At 40.5% G+C, this 21,479-nt stretch overlaps 1 protein-coding gene across 2 annotated transcripts in view; it reads right to left on the bottom strand.

Moving 5' to 3' along the window:
• Positions 1–21,479, bottom strand: part of HYDIN (HYDIN axonemal central pair apparatus protein) — a 326,576-nt gene that overhangs the window by 188,241 nt on the left and 116,856 nt on the right. For both annotated transcript variants that reach the window (XM_084906677.1, XM_084906678.1), the window contains exons 11-12: positions 14,329–14,428; positions 4,722–4,840 (exon numbers count right to left, since the gene is read on the bottom strand). In XM_084906677.1, the coding sequence (XP_084762803.1) occupies positions 4,722–4,840; positions 14,329–14,428 (219 nt within the window). The remainder of the gene's footprint in view (positions 1–4,721; positions 4,841–14,328; positions 14,429–21,479) is intronic.

Here is a 21,479-nt window from a genome sequence, read left to right as displayed (position 1 = left end):
TTTTAGATACTCTCTATAAAGTAATCAAGGGAAGAGAGATTTTTTTCTCTCATACTCATGAGGAGGCTGAGAGTAAGTGGCATGCTGGAATATAAAAAGCAAGTCAGAATAGAGGAGCAAGAACTACGTAAGCCTATGTTTATAATGTAGCTTGATAAATATAAATACGACCTCATTGTGGATTCCAGATTGCAAGGATTTTCTTCCTTGGGGTATTAGATTTCATCCTATTGGGATATTTTCATCTCAAACTCCACTGGGTATGCCTATGCAAGCCATTGTTTTACTACAGGAACATTTTCTGTAGAGCAGTATTCTGGAACGAGGTAATGACCTCGTTTGCCCATATTTGAATGCCCCCTGGGTAGGTATCAAAATCTCAAGCTTGACAATCAGAGTTCTCCACACTGGCTCTGTCTACCACTCCTACTCCCTCCCACAATCCCTGTCCATGAACCTGTACAGCAGCCAGACGCTTCTATTCCTGAGCTCCCAAGACACAATCTCTTCCTTGCCACTGCTTAAACCTGAACGTGTGAACAACACATGCTCTCTGGGTATGTAGGAACGGCCCTCAACCTACACTGAAGCCATTGGAGGGAAAAGAGCACAGAGGACCCTGAAGAACCATTCGGAAAGGTATGTGGGACCTACATTCCATGCCAGGAACCTAGAGGCCAAGGGAGGAGAATTTCCAGAAAGGGTTGTTGGATGTTAAGGAGAATAAGCTCTGAGGAAATGGTACAGATTTTGTATTTTTACTTAGAGGTCATCACTGCTCTTGAAGAGAGGATGCCCGTGGAATAAGATTGCAGAATCCAAATGTTTCAGGGGGTGAGTAGGTGCAGATGAAATAGTGACTGATTATTCCAGATTTTGTGTAGAGAAGATTAGTGGTGAAAAGTGAGAATGGAGGTGGCAAAGCTGTGAGAAGGTATGGTAGAGGAGACCTAGTTTCTATAATAATGAAAGTGTAATATGCTAATTAGACCAGAGAGCTGAACGACTTTCCAGAGGACCTTATGGAAGAAGCCCCAGCTGCAAGGGATGAGCCCATTGCATGAATTTCATGCATCGGGCCTCTAGTATTTATAATAAATGAGATAATACATACTGGGTGCCAGGCCTCCGTGTTTGTGGTTGTAATAGACGGAGAGGGCTAGCTAGCCAAGAGAATGGGGTCTGGTGGATATGGGGGCCGGCCAGCTCAGTTTGCTTCAGGAGAAGAAGAGAAGGAGGAACCAAGCGCTAGGACAGAGAAAGGGGCCCTTGCAGAGGAAGACAGCCACTCTGCCAAGAGCAGACAGACAGTGCGCCAAAACAGATATGCAACTAATTGCTACTTGGTATTTTATTCATCTCTCTACATTTACGTTCCATCTGCCTCTCTCTGTTTTAAGCTCCCTAGTGGTAGGACTCATGCTCCACCCTTCATTCCTTTGAAAGAGACCACGTAGAAAAGTCATTATGACCAGGGACTCGGAAGCCAAATCCCTGGGTTCAGATCTCAGCTCTGCCACTGACTTACTAGCTGTGTGACCTGGGGAAGCACACTCTGCTTCTCCATGCCCCAGTTTCCCCATCTGTAAGATGTAAACACTGCTAACTTCTCAGGTTGCCCTGAAGATGAAGTTCATTAATTTATGTAACCTTTAGAACAGTGCCCAGCAGAGCACGCCTCAATGGCAGTGACCCCTATTTATAGCCCCATGCTGACCAGGACGGGTTTGAGATGTACCTGTGCTGAAGAAGAAACGGACAGGCCCCAGTGGTAACTCAAAGGCAACGCAAAGGCGTTAGTGGTAACTCGAAGGACCCCTCTTCTCTCTGAGAAGAGGCACGGATTGTCTTTTCATTTTTTTGGTTAACACCAATGTTTTATAAGGTGCCAGCTCCCCCGTTTTCAAGAACGTGCATGTTGCTGAAACCGGTTTGGCTCAGTGGATAGAGCATCGGCCTGTGGACTGAAAGGTCCCTGGTTCGATTCAGGTCAAGAGCATGTACCTTGGTTGCAGGCACATCCCCAGTAGGAGGTGTGCAAGAGGCAACTGATTGATGATTCTCTCTCATCGATGTTTCTAACTCTCTAATCCTCTCTCTTCCTCTCTGTAAAAAATCAATAAAATATATTTAAAAAAAAAAAAAAAAAAAAAAGAATCTGCATGTCATTCTCTTCCCCTGGCAAAGCAGCACCTTCTTACGTGAACAGAATCCACCAAACCGTTTGTACCACCGTCCTGAGACCTGGTGATTACCAGTGATGCTCCTCCCCGTGCGGTCCAACTCCTCAGAGCGGAGAAAATTTATAAGAGAACTTCCCCTTTCATTTGTTTTCCTTCTAATTACACTGGGAAGAGTGTGTACTCCTGGGGTTCTGGCTTATTCTTTATGGATCTGCTAAGCTCAGCAGTGACTAAGGGCAATAGATATTCAAATTTGTCTCGAGGAGGTAACGTAATAAATTGAAAGAGAGATGCAATGAGGCATCAGCATTAAATATGCAGAGAGTGCAAAATATTCTCATGAGAAGCACCTTACCGTGCCCTTCTCTGCCGGTGCACAGCTCTCGGAACTGCCCAATCGGAATGCTGCACCTCATTTAACACTTATTTAGCTGACTGCTGTACGCATTCAAACTGTTCAGATCCTGGAGGGTGGGAAGTGGTGGCCTAAGGCACATTTGTGTTAAATCTGCAAGAAATTATCATTACCTTCAGGGAAACCCTATGCAGTTTGCATCAGAACTAAAGGTCCCTTTCTGATGTGGCAGCTGTAAGACACGGACTATAAGACGTAAGGGAAATTCACCCTGGATAAATTGCAAACAGAATATCGATTTAGTAAGAACTACTGAGCCTTTTAATTTTAATTTTCATTCCTAAGTGACCATTTTTTTTTCAGAATGCAATACAGGACAAGGCACCGTAGTAGCCGTGCCACTTTTGATCTGATGACAGGCCTGTGACTGATTCCTTTATTTAGATCGGGCTCTTATGTGCACTCCATCTCATCCTGACATTAGCATCTCTGTTTACCTTGCACATCATCGCATTTAGGCCGTAATTACTCAAATGAATCATGGGGACGAATGACGCTGTAGGAAGCTCTCAGCAGCAGTCAGGCAGTTCCCTCCCGTGCGAGGTTAGGCTGGGCTGAGAGCTGAGTAGGCTCTGGGCTGGATTTGCATCTGGTGAGAGGTGGCAGCAGAGAAGCCAGCAGGCCTTCTCTTCCCACGGGGTATAGGGCCCTAAAACCCAATGGTTACCAACATCCACAAGCTATGTGACCTCGCCAGTTACTTAACTAATGGTTTGCTATGCATGGAACCCATATTCTCTTCTGGTGCTTATAGCCAAACTACATTTCCCAGCCACCCTTGCAGTTATGGCCAGCCAACTGGACATGAACAAAAGGGATACGTGTTGTCTCCAGGGCTGCCTCCTATAAAAATCCCTCATGTGAAAACCTACATATTCTTTCTCTCCTGCCGGCGTGATGCCTATGAGATTGCAGAGCCATGAGCAGGAAGGAGCCTGGGCTCCTCATTCTCTGCTGGAGGAGAGTCACCTGCTGATGAGCAACCTTTTGGGGACTTTATATAAGCGACAACATAGACTTTTATTATTTTTGAGAGAATATCTATTTTTTTTATATTTGCTTGTTCTAGTATCTAACATTAATCACCTTAACAAGGAAAACTCTGAGCCTCAGGTTCCTCATCTATAAAATGGGTATAGTCACTGTAGCTACACATGCATCATTAGTTCATTTAGTCCTCACAAACCCCTAAGGGATTTGTGAGGACTAAATGAACTAATGATCATGTGTTTTCAACACGCAGGAAGAATGATGTGTAGATAGAATTCACCACCAACTGCCTATTTCCTCCTTGTAAAATAGGTACAATAAAACCTACCTTTCATGGCTTTGTAAGGATTAGAAATTATACACTTATGTGTTGACAGACACGCATCATAACACATGGAACTTGACACACTAATTAAACCTCAAGCACTCATTAAATAATAACTGCTTTTGTTGTTACATCTATAGAAATACAAACACTCACAATTTGGAATCTTTCTAAAATAAAGTTCCAATGGTTATAGTTTGAGACTCTAAAAACGTGTCCTAGATAAAAATTTACCACGAGGTGGCATTGAATTAACTTTGATCCTTAAGAACCCATGAGTACATCTTTAAAAAAAAAAAAAAAGTATCATTTTTCTATTTATTTGGAAAGACAAAGCAGGGAGGTCTCTTCCAGAAAACGCAAGGATTGGTTTCTAAATCACGGGTTGGAGGCTGCATTTAGAGAAACATGTGAGGTGTGAGAACAGCAATCCTCATTAGGACATCCTGGAAAATGTGGAAGGTTCTCTATCCTCCGATCTGCAGGATTTGTGTTGTGAGAGAACAAGCACTAAACAGATGGGGAGATGTATTTATGGAGTTCCTCTTTATACTCTACAACACGAGGAGGGTAAAACCAATTACGTTATGGCTTTGATGTGTTTAGTAAAGTGAGGGGGGGGGGAAGAGAATGGAAAAAGTTGTTCCACTCAACAAGGCTAGGAAAGGGGAGAGAGAGATCGCGCTGGGGTCTGAGTAAGTATGAGCAATGGCAGCGTGACTGTGCACATTTTCTATTGACACAAGCCCAAACAAAGCAGAGCGAGCCGAGTACCATCTGACTCTCAGTGAACAATCCTCGTGTTTACCTCATAACAGTGTACAGATCCAACAAAAACTTTCCCAATATCCAGCAGTTCGAAGTTGAAGTGAATCTTTGGTCCCATCCCTTGCCCTTTGATGCGGAGGGGCAGACGGATCTCTCGACCTATATAGACAATGAAAACTTTATTACCCAAATGATGCTTGATTACCCACAACTCATTATCAATGTGAGCACCCAAGATTATTGCACCAACCCCCAATGCTGGACTGGCAGACCTGCAATTTCACCAAGGCTGAAGATTTAGTTTACTTTTTAGAAACAGGAATACTGTTAGTTTCTTACCTTTAGGGACCAGCTTATATTGCAATTTAGATGGACGTTTTAGCAGGGGGGGGGAACAATTAAAAATTTAACCCCATCTTAATTGTATCCTTAATTTCTTTCTTTATTTTTTTTAATCCTCACCCAAGGATATGTTTTCGCTGATTTTTTTTTTTTTTGAGAGGAGGAAAGGGAGAGAGAAATATTGATCTGAGAAACATGGATCAATTGCCTCCTGCATGCACCCCTACCTGAGATCAAACCAGCAACCTGGGTATGTGGCTTGAATGGGAATCGAACCTGTGACCTTTCAGCGCACCAGATGATGTTCCAACCAATGGAACCACAAAAGCCAGGGCTATCCTTAAGTTTCTTATAAAGGAAAGTAATTTCTCTAAATAAGAGTGATCCCTGACTGATGCTCCCCATAAAGTGAGTCACCATGCAGCTCCGAGGGACACTGTCCACTTTGATCTTCCCTAAATTTAGGAAGAGCCAGTGTATTAGGAATCCGACCTTATTTGCAGTTTCTTTCATAGACAGGTAATGGAGTCCACTAAGCAGTATCCCTTATTACACATCCACGATGGACCCAGGGTCCACTCAGAGCACAAACCTTTAAAGGACTGATTTGTTTTGTTTTCTTTAAAAAAAAAAAAAAAAAAAAAAAAAAAGGAAAAATCCCCACTGGATAATACATGATCATTATAAAAATATTATCAAAAAAGTAGAAATTCTGTCATAATTCCAGCACCCAAAGATAACTATCGTTAGGCTTTTGGTGCCAACCCTTCCACACTTAATCATATTTAAATACTGTTCATGTAAATGAGGGTCCCACCCTGAGGCCTGGGGGATTGCTAGGGCCCTTTCTCCTGGGGCATCCCATTAACTCCTCCGTGTTCTCCCCTAACTCAGCTTAACTTTTCAGCCTCTGCTGCATCTACCAGAAAGTCAGTGTTGCTAAGAATAAAGAGTCATTCCTCCCCCAAAATCTAACTGTCTTGGTTTCCCCATAATTCTTCCCTGTTCTAGCAGCTCTGTTTTACCTTTAAAATTGGTTTTAGAAAATACTTCACCTTGCTCTTCTAGTTGTTCTGAGAGAGAGAGAGAGAGAGAGAGAGAGAGAGAGAGAGAGAGAGAGAGAGAGAATGTTGTTCATCCAAATTACTGAGCCCACCGTTACTGGGAACAGAATGGTCAGGACAAAGAGATGTGCATTTGACATACTATCAGCTACGGGTTTATTGCCCTCCAGAATGACTGTACTAATTCACACACAAACAACAGTACTTAATGGTTCCCGTCTCTCCACATCCTCCCTCATGGGTATAGTACGTTTAAAAAAAAAAAAAATCTTTGATAGTTTGGCAGGTTTTCCTTAAATCTGCACCATTTGAATGCCAGTTATGTAAGGAAAATTATATCTTTGCTTTGTGTGTAATGTTTTGCATATTCAAAATACTTTTGATGCTCTTTTAGATATAATTGTCCGTATTACAGCAATACACTTCCGAACAGCCAAATGATATTTCTAATTTATTATTATCATTACAATGCCTTGTGACATTTGATGTTCCACTGCCTTCTGTTGCTATTTAGCTTCTGTGTCTCTTCACTGTTTTCTCTCCACGACTGTCATTTTAAAGACAGGAATACTTATCTCTGTGTCCCTCTGGTGTTTGGCAATGCCATGGTCATTAGGCAAGTGTTGCTTTGATTATGAGAAACAAAAGCGATTCTGGGACAGCTGATTTCTTCAAAGGGTTCCCCAATCCATCTGATCCCTGGAAAAGAGGTTTCTCTAAAGACCAGGTATATTACTGTTGGTAAGTAAGTAAAATTTTCAGAGAGCCCCACTCCATTATTTTGGCATTTTAATCTATTGACAATGATTTGTACTCCTTGGTCAAGAGAAAAATATTTTGACAGAGATCCAACTTTCAGAATGGCAAAGAAAGGGAATTGCAAATATATTGTGGAATAAACTGCAAGACTATTTATAACTGTCAGGCTTGAAGCTTTCCCCATCTGTTACCTTGACTGCCTTCCTTAATACATATTTTTTTTAAAGGAGATGTGTTGCAATAAAGCACTGAGCCAATGTTTCTTTGAGAGTTATTAATTACTTCAAAGGAATCTGTCTTATGTGTAGCTAGCCCTTTCCCTCACCCCAGGTGGAGTGGGAATACGAGTAATTCCCAGCCTTGACTTAGAAGAATTAGCCTAAAATTTAGGGTTACATTTCAAATGCTACTTTTCCATAAGATCTTTGAAGCAGGGACTTTTCTTGTCTTGGCAAAAAGCAGCAAGAGGGAGAAGCCTGAAGGAACTAGCAATATAAAAGGACAAATTCCTTATTAGAAGAGCAAAATGTTAAAATAGGGCAGTTTCTCGCCTGTGATTACATTACCTTGTTTTCACACATAAGAAGGAGAGAAATGTGCCACTGAACCCCTTTAACAGCTCTGAAATTCCTGAATGCAACAGATTTACTGCATTAAGTACCAGGAAATGTAACCATGAGCTTTCAAAAATTTGCCATCTAAGATATCTTAGATGTCCAGTATTATGCTTGAGCTCTCTTCCTGTGCAATAAGACAAGAAAAAAGGGGGGATATAAATAGGAAGAACAAACTGCCATTATTCACATATTTTAGGACTGTCTGCTGGAAAATCCTAACAAATCTAGAAATAATCTTTTAAAACTAATTAGAGTAAAATTGATGGTTATGAAATCAATATACAAAAGTCAATTGCATTTCTATACCCAGCAATAATCAGAAAAATTAATTCTCAAGATACTGTTGACAACAGCAACAAAAATATAAAGTACCGAGAAATACATTTAATAAGATACAATATCTTCAATGAGCAAAATATAAAACTTCATTGAAAAATATTAATAAAGACCTAAATAAATGGAGAACTATACTATGTTATTGAAAGGGAAAACTAACTCAACATCATAAAGTTGTTAAATTTTCTCCAACTGATCTATACCTACAACTTTAATGTTTTAATAAACAAAACGCCAGCAGGTAGAATTTGATGGGTTGATTACAAAATTAAAAGGAAAACAAAGGGTCAATTAAAACCAAGACATTCTTGAAGAAGAATAAATTGAAGGGACTTGGCCTTAGTATCTTGAGAATTATTTTTTCTGATTGTTGCTGGGTATAGGAATGCAGTTGACCTTTGGATATTGATTTCATAACCATCAATTTTACTCTAATTAATTTTAAAAGATTATTTCTAGATTCGTTAGGATTTTCCAGCAGACAGTCCTAAAATATGTGAATAATGGCAGTTAGTTCTTCCTATTTATATCTCCTCTTTTTTCTTGTCTTATTTTCAATAAAGTTTTATATTTTGCTCATTGGACTTGGCCATTCATAAATTAAAATCTATTATAAAGCTATTCTAATTAAGATAATGTAGTATTGGGGCAGAAAATGCAAAGATGACTAAGGAAACAGAATACAGAACAAGAATAAATGCACATATAAATATAAACTTGATTTATGATGGAGCAGGCATTGAATATCAAGTAAGAAAAGATGAACTATCCTATATAATAAAAGGGTAATATGCAAATAGACCAATGGCAGAACAACTGAACAACCAATCAAAGCATAATACGCTAATGATATGTATGCTAAGGATGCTCAACAACTCACTATGATACGCACTGACCACCAGGGGGCAGATGCTTTGACAAGTAGGTTAGCTGACTACTGGGATCTGGCCCATCAGGACTGGGCAAGATCGGCCGGACATACAGTGCTCTCCTACAGTCCCTCCCCAGCTCTGATCGTGCACTGGGGGGTCCCTTGGCCTGATCTGTGCCCTCTCACAATCTGGGACCCCTAGTGGGATGTTGGAGAGCCAGTTTTGGCCTGATCCCCGCAGGCCAGGCCAAGGGACCCCTCTGGTGCATGAATCCATGCACCAGGCCTCTAGTATAGTATAAAGAGCTGGTACAACTGGGCATCCACATGGGATCTGTGTACATGTGTATGTTCTTCTTTTTCCTTTTTTTGTTTTGTTTCTTTTATCTTTTTTTTTTTTTTTAATAGTTAAAGCTTTTAAAATAACTTTTAACACATGGTAGGGCTAGTCTTCCCACATTATTCTTGTTTTTCTGAATTTTCTAGGCAACCCTCATTTATTTCCTCTATATAAAGGTTGGTATCAACTAGTTATGATGCTGCTCTTCGTAACCAAAAACATGAGCATACATTTCTATTTGCTCAAGTTTTCTTAAATCTGGGTTCTATATACATTTATTTATATATTTATATATTATTCCCTGTGTTTTTGTGTTTGAAATATTTTAAAACTGAAAAAATATAATTTAGTGGATCAAGAAAATAATTTCTTATTCATATGACTAAGAAACCTTATATTATTAAGAGGTTGCAGCCTGATGAGTTTTGAGAAAGAAAAGCTATATATACATTAAATATTACTCAGTTATTACTCTGAAAACCCAAAACCGTTTTTAATGATTGGCGTTATTTGAGTTTTTGTTTCCTAAATCTAATTAAATCTCAATTCCTTAATTAGGATAAACATCAGAAGTCTTAAATTGTGCCAAAAACTTAGATATCTCTCTCTTATGATGTACAGAATAAAAAATGGACAATGAGGTTTCATCTTAATTGGATCTTTAAAGGAAGCAGGTACATCTGGAACCATTTTTCTGAAGCATCCATTAGCATTATCTAACAATACATTTCACAGTTTAAAATCAGAAAGTGTTGCTTCCTTTGAGGTTCCCATATGGTGATTCAAACCAAATACATGCTGTTTCCCTTTGAGTTTTTTAAAAAGGTAATCTTGGTGATTAAACTCAGAATTTCCACATACCATTGGAAAGTCAAGACAGATGAAAGATCAGTTTCAAGACCTGGATCAAACCATCGGCAAGTCTTTATAAATATCTCACAGGTTTAACTACTTCTAAGAAAATCTGAAATCTTTACATGAAAAAAAAATGTCAGCTTCAGATTAACTGAAAATATGTTAATGACGTTAAACTTGCCATAATCAGATCGTGGCAGGTCACTCCCCTGCTTTCCGGCCCCTAGGTGGTTCCCCACTGCCCCCAGGATGAAGTCCAAGGCTCTGAGCCTGGCATTCAAGGGCAGCCTTCCCTGAACTAGATCCCACCTCCTACTCCAGCATCAAATCCCTGCCCCCATCACCCACTCCCAAGTCTCTCTACCTCTCTCTGTCTCTCTATGTGGGTCTCTCTCTCTGGCAGCCACACCCTTAGAACTTAGGATTCTTTGCCATTTCGTGCTCTTGTTATGTCCATTTTTCATTGTGTTTTTCTATGTATTTTCACTAAGTATATGCCTGTCTGACATGCCCAGCCATAGACACCGTTTATTTTCTTATATTAACAAATACTTTAAGGGTCACTTTCTCTGGGGGGCCTTCCTTGAAAACCCTAAGAATGAGCTGTGCGTCCTATACCATCCTCTTCCATTGTTCATTCATTCACTGTGGGGCACTGCAATATAATGGTTGGTTTGTGTGTCCATTTCCCCTGCTCATGTCAATGTTATCTGAAGGTAGGAACTATGCTTTTATACATCTTTGTACTCATTGAGCTTCGATATAAAAGCTTTAGAAAGAAATAAGGTTGCAGTTGGGGATTATGGATTAAATTTTGTGCACCCCGAGAGGCCTCTCTCGAGAACAGTCATGACCTTCTCTGCTACTTCCTGTCTCTGAATGTGCATTCGCAGAATGGCACACTATGCAACAATGACACTGAAATACAATTAGAGCTACAAGCAACGCCATGGATAAGATGTGCATATTGCCGAAACCGGTTTGGCTCAATGGATAGAGCGTCGGCTTGGGGACTGAAAGGTCCCGGGTTCGATTCCGGTCAAGGGCATGTACCTTGGTTGCGGGCATATCCCCAGTAGGGGGTGTGCAAGAGGCAGCTGATCGATGACTCTCTCTCATCGATGTTTCTAACTCTCTATCTCTCTCCTTTCCTCTCTGTACAAAATCAATAAAATATATATTTTTTAAAAAAATGTGCATATTGATGTCAATGATATACATTTCAAATACAGGCTGTACTAAATTGCATTCTTTCAGAGTATATACATGGGGTAAAAATTATAAATTAAAGCAATGAATAATGATCATCAAAGACAGAAGAGTGATCATCTCAAGGGGAGGTTGGGGTGAGTGGAGTGTGACTGGGAAGGAACACCCCAGGGGTCTTCTCAAGGCTGGAAATATTTTATTATTGGTCTTGGTGGTGATTACATACTTGGTGGTGATTTACCTTATAATTATGTTATAATTTATATATGTGTATTAGTTCCCTATTGCTCTACAACAAATTACCACAAATTATGTAGCTTCACATACAAATTTATCTTAAAAGTGCTGGAAGTCATGTCTAATCATTGTGTTATACACCTGAAACTAATATAATATTTCATATAATATTGCATGTCAACTATCATGGAAACATCTTTTTTAAAGTTCTGAAAGTCAAAAGTCCAAGATGGGTCGCACTGTGCTAAAATCAAGGTGTTGACAGGGCTCCCTTCTGCTGGTTCTAGTTTAGAGGAAAGCCCATTTTTTGCCCTTTTCAGGTTCTACCGGCTGTCTGAATTCCTTGCCCTTCCCATCTTCAAAGCCAGAAATGGCGGGGAGAATCTTTCTCATATCACATCACTCTGACACTGAAACTGACAGCTTCTGCCTCCTCTTCGATGTTTAAGGACCCTTGTGATTATACTGAGCCACCCACACTATCAGGATAATCTCCTACCTCAAGGTCAGCTCATTAGTAACCTAAATCCCATTGCCTGCCTTAATCCCCCTTTGCCATATAATGTAACCTATCCACAGTACCATAACCACAGGTGCTGGGAGCACAGGCATATTTGCGGGGGGGCCATCTCTCTGCCCACCACATGTATTATATACATTTCTGAATCTGTGTTCTATTTCTTAATCACAAAAGATTAAAAATTAAATTGTGGTATGTAAATAAAAGGTATTCATATGCAACCTTGAAAAAAATGGTACTTTTACATTTAATGTTACAGAATAATCTTTAAGAAATATTTTAAAAGCAATGTCAGAACCATCATGTAAAATACTAGTATGCTATCAGTTATGCATAAAGGTGTGAGGGGAAGCAAATCTGTATGTATTTGCTTCTATCTCTCCAAGCATATAGGAAAACAGAAGCAAAGCAAAATAAAATAAAGCAAAGGTAGGAGCTTTGCAATATGCCTAGGCAGTATTTCTTAGTGACCTAAAACCAAAGGTTTTGATGAACCCTTTGAAGATAATGGTAAGGAATCATTACCAGCTCCTAAAAAGACATACAGAATTGCATGGAATTTACAGGGAAGATACTATAGAGTTACTATTAAACAAAACCCTCCCCTATTATGTCTTTTAAAATACCACTAATAGCCCTGGCCAGTGTGGCTCAGTTGGTTGAGTATTGTCACATACTCCAAAAGGTCACCATTGATTCCCCGTCTGGGCACATGCCCAGATTGCAGGCCCTATCTCCAGTAGGAGGTGTATAAGAGGCAGCCGATTGATGTTTCTCTCTTCCCCTCTTCCTTTTTTGTAAAAATATGTTTTTACAAAAATATGTTTTTTGAAAAAACATATTTTACAAAATACCACTAATAAAATAAAGAAGAATGCCATGCAGATGGAAAATCGTTCTATTCAGTTTACCTAGGATGTGACTTGTGGCAGAATTCAGAATTACAAATGGAACAATAGATAAATACAACTAATTACTCAATGTTTGGGAACCTCCTAGAGAGCAGCCAACCCCCGTGGGATATGACCAAGTACAAAACGTCCCAGGGGAGCCCGGAGAGGAGGGAGGTCCCACCACCACCTGTGGCATGGGGGCCTCTGGAGCAGTTCCAGCCTGTGTCTAAGCTGATGGACCAACGTTTCCTTCCGATCCATTAAGGATCCTGGAATTGATGATGCTGGTCCGAAGTATAGAAGCAGACTATGGCAACACAGACACTCCTAGTCCATTTTGCATTCATCCTGAGAATCCCACGGTCATGGGCAAGGAAAGACCAGATCATACTAGGCTTCATTCATTCCATGTTGGCCATTTTGTTTTGTTCTTTCAGTTTGGGTTAGTGTGATGTTTCCTCATAATTAATTAGACCCAAGGGAGGTATTTTGGCTGTCATATCATTGAACAGATGCTGTGTTCCCATTGCATTCTAGCCGGGGGCCCAAGAAGTTATTTTCCTCTGTTACTGCTAGTATTAACTAAGATAACATCCACTAGCTTTCTTCAGTAGAAAGTTAATTTCTTCTCCTTATAATTAGTAAGTATTTTGAAGGAGAATATTTTGAGGCTATGTAAGTTACTATTCCACATCCTACTTTCATCCATTAATTTTAAGATCCATTGATGTCTCTTACCTGAATTGGTTATTACTCTATTTGCCAAGTGGTAAATCTTACTGAGTAGATTCACAAAGTCCTAATTATTCACTGGATTATAATCTATTTGTGTCATTATTTACAAGAATAAACTTGCATACTCAGAGCCATAAACCTACCTACCCCGGTATGTATTTATTTCCATACCTCTGCATATAACAACTGTGTTCATAATAACAACTCCAATTCCACTCCAATACTAAAGAGCTCACCTTAGTCCTCCTTCTTTCCATTTTATGCCTCCCTTTTCCAAGAGTAATACTTGCTGTTGGTATCCTCAATATATTTACTTTTTTGCTTAATTCCTCAATCTATATATAGTTCACAGAAATCATCAGGTTGCCACTCTACTTATACACCCTCCTTGTGGCTCTGGCCACTGCCAGACTACCTTGCCATCCCACCTGCCATACATTATTTTATAAAACTTTAAAAAGAAAAAAAAGTAGTCAAATACTACAAAAATAACAAAAAATAATAATTTGTGAGAATCTGTCTCAAGCAATGTTCTTACTGCTCTAAAAATCAGATCCATGATTTCCCATACCACCCCCCCCACCACACCACAATTCTAGTATAACGTCAGACATTGGTCTATTCTAGAAAGAAGTGAATAAGTACATAGCTTAATTCCATAATTCCATTATTCCTCTGTTGATATCATCCACTGCCCATAGCGCTCATGCTTTCTCTCTCTCTCTCTCTCTCTCTCTCTCTCTCTCTCTCTCTCTCTCTCTCACACACACACACACACACACACACACACACACATACACACACTCAGAGGCATCCTACTGCAGGCTCTGGGCACTTGGTAGCCTGCCTTTACCACACAGAGTCTTCACCTGAAATGTCACAGTACACAGTCATCTGGTAGAGCCTGGCTTCCAGAGGGTTGAAGTACACCGTGACTTCAGCTGATGAGTTGGGCCAGACATCACCTTCCTGAAAAACAGGAAAGAATCGTTAAAAAAACAATATGATGAAGGGAAGGTGCTGCTTTTAAATATTATTATGTTAAAACTCTAGGGAATAGGAAGGAAATACGTTTACAATAAATAGAAGAAAGCAATATTTTACCCAACAGACAGTTAACTCAGGCTACTTGTTAAGAGGTGGTACAAGTTGGAAACAAGCTTTAAAAATAATTTCAGTGAGTTTATGAATATATAATAAGTTTAAGTAAACTTATTATCGATATATACCAATGTGCGCCCAGCACTGGGCTTCCGAGATGAAGGGTGTGGCCTAGGGCTGCATGGAGCTCACATGTAGGACGGATGATTAATATGCATACAAATATTCTATAATATGCATGCTAAGTGCTGTGCCTGGATAGATAAAGTCCAGATGGGCCAGAGAGAAAGAAGTGCCTAACTCACTTGATAGAGGGACCACATTCCTAAATTTTGAGTGACAACATAAGGAAATACTCTTATTCTGGGAAAACACGGCAATGGCCCAAGGAACAGCAAAAGCCAGAGCAAACCCTGGTTCTGCTCCAGTGTGACAGCCCCCATTTTAATTCAAACCACTCAAAGTGATAATGAGACCAAGTTTTGAAATTTTGTAATGCACATACCATCCATCAGAATTCCCTGGAGAATGTTTAAGAGGTAATCTTTGAAAAGTGTTTTGTACCAACCATGTAATCTGGGACCAGTTCATTAACTTCTTAGGGCTATAAAAGTGGATGCTAATATCACCTGCCTCAAAGAGTTTCCTAAAATCAGACAAGGTCATACAGGCCCAAAGCTTTGCCCCATGCTCAGTACATAGTTGTTTAAAGTACAATTGATGTTATTTTTATGGCCACTTGGAGAGACTACCAGCAAGATGAAAGTATTGGAAAAACAAGGGTAGAAAAGTGAGTGTTTTTTTTTTTCTAGGGTTTTTGTAAAGAGAGCCAAGTAGGGCATATGTGATAAACTCACCCGAAAATCTGTGTAGGTGGTGGAGTCTAAAAAGGAACGGAGGGAAGACAACATGATAAATAATTAGGCTCCCATTTCAGACAGTCCCCGATGCACATTCCATTTCCAGCCTGATTAGAAATGAGCATGGCGCTGGAATAAAGAATCAAGCAGAGAACGAAACAGTCTAAGGGGCAGATGCCCAGTGGGGTGATAGACAACGAGAGCCAATTTGCGTTTATTTATGAAGGTAGCAGTCGGATCAATGTGCTTCTCGGGCAGCATCCCCGGAATGCTAAAAGGGCACAGAGCCCTCAAAAAGCAGCAGTGAGGGCTGCGTGTCACTGGGAGGGAGTCCTGGGAGCTCTGGTCTCCCAGGTCAGGTCTCTGGAATGAAGGCTCCATGAGGGTGGGCCCTGTTCTCTGCCAGGACCTCATCCAGAAGAGGCTCATAGAAGAGTTCCACATAGTTCCTCAGTCAGCCGTAGCCATTCACTTTGCACAGTGTATAGTTATTAGCAGATGTCTGTTCAGCTCTGCAGCCTATTTCTGCCATTTTTCTCCTCAACTGGAATCACAGAAGTCATACCATGTAGAGCTGCAGGGAACAGGAAATCCCTCAGCACTTTCACCAATTTCGGCATTTCACTGTGGCACTTTTCCAAACCTGATAAGTGGCAAATACCCCTATGATTACTGGGGGTCTTAGTGATATGAACATTCATGAATGGAAAGGACCGAGAGCCTGGGCAGAAGAGGTGGTTCATCCATTCACTGGTGTATCAGTGGGTATCCCACTTCAGAACTCCTGAAGACCCGGGTTTCCTCCTGACCCCTGAGACAAATGCACTGCCTGGTGGGCTTAGACACGACTCTGATAGAGAGTATAGACTGGACGCAGCTAAGCTGTTCCCGTGCAAGCTGGAGGACCCTAAAAAAATTGCTAGAAAAGTCTCATCAGAATTGTAGGAAATGATACAGTGGATGTCAGGTAAGTTTAGTGCACGCAGGCAAATTCGAGGGCTTATGACTTGCGCTGAGCCGGATCACTTTCAAAAGCATTATCCCAGTAAGAGAAAGAGAATCCATGGTCCATGTGCAGACAAGAGAGCCGCAGTCTTAAGCTCTCTCCCGGGGGGAGCACTCCTGGAGACCCCATCATGAAAGAAATCTGACGATTAAACCTGGGGTGGAGGGAGGGCAGAGCTGGAAAATGGCAGGACAGACATGCTCCAGAGAGGCACGCAGAATCCCCCCAGGGGAGGAAGTGTTGACAAACATGTGATCTGATCCGTGAGTGATGGGCTGAGGTGGAGGCACCCTGGATGCCGGTGCCAGAGCATCAGAGTCCTCGGGGTTCAGACTGAGCGGGTGGGGCTGTGGGGCTGTAGGCTCAGTGTTTTCCTATCCTGGGTCGCAGCTGTTTCATCGCGCCTGTGACATTTGCTCTAACTTTCCACTTTACTCAGCCCCGGGAGATAATTCAAGGACAATCCTGTTCTAGAGGCCTCTCCTGGGCTCGTGTTAATGCGCGCTAAGAGGGCTGTGTGTGTCTGTGGAAACACAAGTGTGGCCGTTCCGTTTCCTCTTTGCAGAGGGATGCTTTCAATAACAGGTCATTTGAAGGAGTGAGAAACATGTATTTTTCAATTGGGATTAGAGGAAAAACTAAATAACATCTCCTTTTTTTTTTTTATAGCAAAAACTCAATATAGCATTTTCTATTGCAAACCAGAGAGAGCAAACCCCAGAAACGGGTGGTCAGCCTACAATGGCCCCACTTTCACTTATATATCTTTGAACTGCTTCATATTGCTTCTCCAATACTTCTGAAATTAACTCCCCTGTCATTTATGTCTCTGAAAAGAATTTTTCTTTCTTTATTGCTCAGTTCTAAAGTTCCTTTCTGAAATGAAAACATCCAGACATTTCCCTCCTGGCTCTGACGTCAATATCCTGTCCGTCCAGGCTAAGGAAACAGCCCCATCACACAGACCCCCCTGCAGGTCTTCCTTCCTTCCACATACGCCCCCTCTCCCATCACCATCCCTTTTCTGGCTCCAAATCAGAGAGTGAGGATGCAGGATGTAACTGGGAAGTGACTACTACCTTGTTTATTGAAAATGACTGCCAAAATGGCCTTCATTATATTGTGATTATTTTCTTTCTTGGTCTTAATGTTTTGTTTTCCCCTCAGCGTCATAACTACATTTCATGTATTGAAAGGTTAAGAGGCTAATTCCAATGTAACCCTGATTTTTTTTTTTTTTTTGGGGGGGGGAGGGGGAGGGAGGGAGTCTAGCAATCTGAATCTGTGCCGGTAAGCCCAGTGTACGTTCTTGATAACCTATAATTAAGTCATTGCCCCTTTCTCCACAAACTGGTCTTGCAAGACCTGTTACCTAAATGCTCACATTTTACAGAGGCCATAAGCCATGACACAGCCCCCGGAGGGGGGTTGTCAGCGCTGGCGCCAGGCGCAAAGCCCATTAAAGGTCCGGAAGTGTAATCCATATTTGGGGGGACAATGACACCAAAAGGGGAAAAAGAGGGGCTTCCACCATATTGGTTTGCTCAGAATTTGAGAGGCAACCTCCTCCGAGTCCGCCGGCGTAATAGAGCTGTGTAACTCCACTTCTCTAAGCGTTGCTTGGCTTTTCTCCCGTCTTCTGTAAGAGTATTAAGTGACCTGCTAGAAGGAATCGACTGAATTTTCAGGTCTAACGCTAACTCCCACAATGCAGTTTTTGGCCGAATATTAAATACCCCTGAAAATGGAACTTCATATTTCCTCTGGAACAAGGACAAACAAGTGGCGTGATGGACACAGTCCCAAGACTTTCTGAAAGCTGTTTCTGAACAGACTGCCCCAGGTTCATGACACGTGATTAATACAGTCATGAGAAGGGAGGTGGAAGAGGGCATAGGGGGGGATAAATGGTGATGGGAAAAATAAAATAAAAAATTTTAAATGTTCCCCTTAAAAATTATACTAGTAATGATTAAAGGAGCTCTTTTAAAAATCCCCCTCAAAAATCCTTAAGTAAAAACAATATTTTAAAAGTTACCTTCTTTCCTCTTCTCTATTACTCAGCTCCTCCCTTCCTTCCTTCAATAAAGGGTTATTTCTTACATATTTTACAAAATCAAAACCCAAACTGCAAGAACATTTAAGTTACTTGGTTTACCTGGAAAGTAGTTTACAATATGACTCGATACCTACATTTATCATTTAAACAGTTATTTTAATTCCCAATTTACACATAGAAGAGTGATCCAAGTGTCTGCCAACTCAAATGTTATACTCTCCAATCATACCTCTAATCTGACAAGAGACCGAATCATATCTAAATCCAAATCATAATACTTCCAGCCATTAACTGAGAGCTCATGTTCCCCGCACTGTGTGAGGTGCCGGTATTTATTGTCTAGCTCAGTCTTTACAACCTTGTGGAGTAGTATTATCCCCATTTTAAAGATGAGGAAGCCAAGCCACAAAGAAGTTAAGTATCTCACCAAAGGCCACACTAAAAGTAAGTGGCAGTACTGGGTTTCTATAATGTTCTTTCTTTAACATCTTCATCCCCACTGCAATTATAACAAAAGGTCAGGCCTCACCTTTCTCACATCATAAAAAAAAAAAAAAAAAAAAAAAAAAAAAAAAAAAAAAAAAAAAAAAATGCTGGAAAAATTTAAAAACAGGACAACTAATCATCAGACTTGAAGAAGCCAGCATGAACTGGCGCTCCTGTCTGGTGAACACAATAGGACACCCGGCATGCTCATGCGCTCAGGTATCTTGGAAGGTGACTCACAGGAGGTCCTTGTGGATGACAGTCAACCCTAGTGTTTTGCAGCTCTTTGAGAAATGCCTTGGCAGATCTTTATCGAGCCATCTGGCCGGGCAGGGTTCAGTCGGCTCAGAACAGGGTCAGTGAATAATGACTTCAAGAGCAGCTAAAACTTAATAAATTGTTGTAATAAGTTGTTGTAATAAATTCCATCACGTTACACCAAAATGGATATATTCTTAAATATGTAAATAAATATTTTCTGCTATCTTGTCATGGTTAAGGAAAATTTTAAGACTTTCTCTTGGAAAATAAAAACTCAAAGTCAAATTTCTTAAAGTTAAATTTCTATCAATTAATCAGAAAAGAAAAAAAAGAAGCATTGATTAGAAGCTGTAATATGTTTCACTACCCACAGTTGCTCTTCTAGAGCTTATCAGATAAATGAGAGAAATCATGGCAAATAGAAGCTGTCTCAAAGAGAAATAGGAAAAAAAAAAAAAAAAAAGGAAGCTAAAACATTGAAGGTAAACTATCCTAATTATCACTGAGATAAAAGATCTAATAGGCACATGACTATACAAGGAGATTTTTCTACTCCATCATATCTTCTTGAACAAGAAACTAAATTTAATAAAGCTCTGATTCTCAAAATAATGACCAGAAAAATTCCTAAGAGAGGGGTGTAAGATTTGCTCATCTGTCAGAGGAATTTTCACAAAAGGTGTGCTTTATCTTGGGTGAAATTCTCTAAAACATATATGGTGACAATTGCAGTGGGGTTTTATAGAGCTGAAGTAGCTACGTGTGATGTTCATGCCTTTCTCTGGAGAGAACAGATTTGTGTCTCTTCCAACAAGGACGAATGTCGACTCATTTAATGAGCCTTGAGGAACCTAAGGCTTCCTTAGACCTCCCTGCACCTACGCTGGCTCTCCAGTACAACAGTGATTGTACCAACACAATCGGAAAAGGTTTGGCCAAGCACAAAGAACAGAGAGGCCAAACCATAACAAAGGGAGGCTGAAGGTTGGGAAACTGTACTGAAGCAAAGAGCTGTGACTTGTCAAGGACACGTTGCTCTCAGTGGATCCCTGTCCTCCTTTCTCCTTTCTGGTGTCCATTTCCAAGGAGTCAGCTCCCGCATGTTTGCAATGTGACTCAGCTAATGGTACAGAAGTGGAAGGTCTGCTGCAAAGAGCTACAACTTTCCTCTTTGGTAGCCATCTGGGCTTCCACCCAACCTGGTTCTGCTGAGCTCACATGCTATGCCGACTTGAGAAAAATAAACTAAATTTGAGCTGTGCTTTCAAAGTCTGAATTGCTGAACCCCGTGTTTTCTGCAGGCTTAAGTGACAACAAAGCGTGGTCTACTATTACTTACATGATGATAAGAAAATTATCAAGTTTCCCTTTTTAAGGCTTATTTAAATTAAACTGAAGCTTTCCGAGGGATACTGAACGACTTCTTCTTTGATGGAAAAGACTTGCTAATAAAAGCAGACCTGTTTTCCTTGCTCACCAAGGTTAGCCAATCAGCTAGGACTGGTTTGGGCGAATACCTTTAAATTCTCAGACCTTTCTTTTTGAGAAAATAGCAAGTGTTCAACATTCAGAAAATTGCTGCATCTCAAAAGTGTGACCTGAGCCAGCGGTCCCAGAGTTCAGGAACAAGGCCAGTACATCTGTGCTGTGATTTCTCAGAGGGCTCCTCGACGCCCATGGAAATCAAAGGCTTAATTCCCTCTCTTGGCCCCGTGATATTCTTCTGCCTCTCAATTCTCAGAATTGTGTTTTTTGTCTTTGAATTTCTCTCACTCAGGTGCCCATGGGACCTAAGCAGAGAAAATAACAAAATGAGGCTGTCAAAATTCTGTACAGCCAGAGTCCATCTAGTCAAATAGAATATTACATTTCTGAAAGTAGTCAATTCCACTCGCTTTTCTGGAAGCCACAAAACATGCATAATAGACTCAATTTTACATTTCTTTTCCAAAGGGGTGAAAAACTAAACAGAAAGAGGTGGCTTGAGAAATGATCATCATTCCACAAAAGCCAGTACCTTCCCTAGATAAGGAATACAAGGAAAATTTTGGCTAATTAGACTAATACCCCAAGACTTTATCAAAAGAATTGACATGAGGAACTTGACATGAATAGTATAATCCACATGGTTTTTTTTTTTTTTGTTTCTTTTTGTGTGGGTTTTTAAATATATATATTTTTATTTCAGAGAGGAAGGAAGAAGGAGAGAGAGATAACAACATCAATAATGAGAGAGAATCACTGATT

This window comes from Pipistrellus hanaki (assembly GCF_964339955.1).
Source record: "Pipistrellus hanaki genome assembly, chromosome: 15".
Taxonomy (NCBI): Eukaryota; Metazoa; Chordata; class Mammalia; order Chiroptera; family Vespertilionidae; genus Pipistrellus; species Pipistrellus hanaki.
This window is presented reverse-complemented; position numbering and strand designations above follow the sequence as displayed.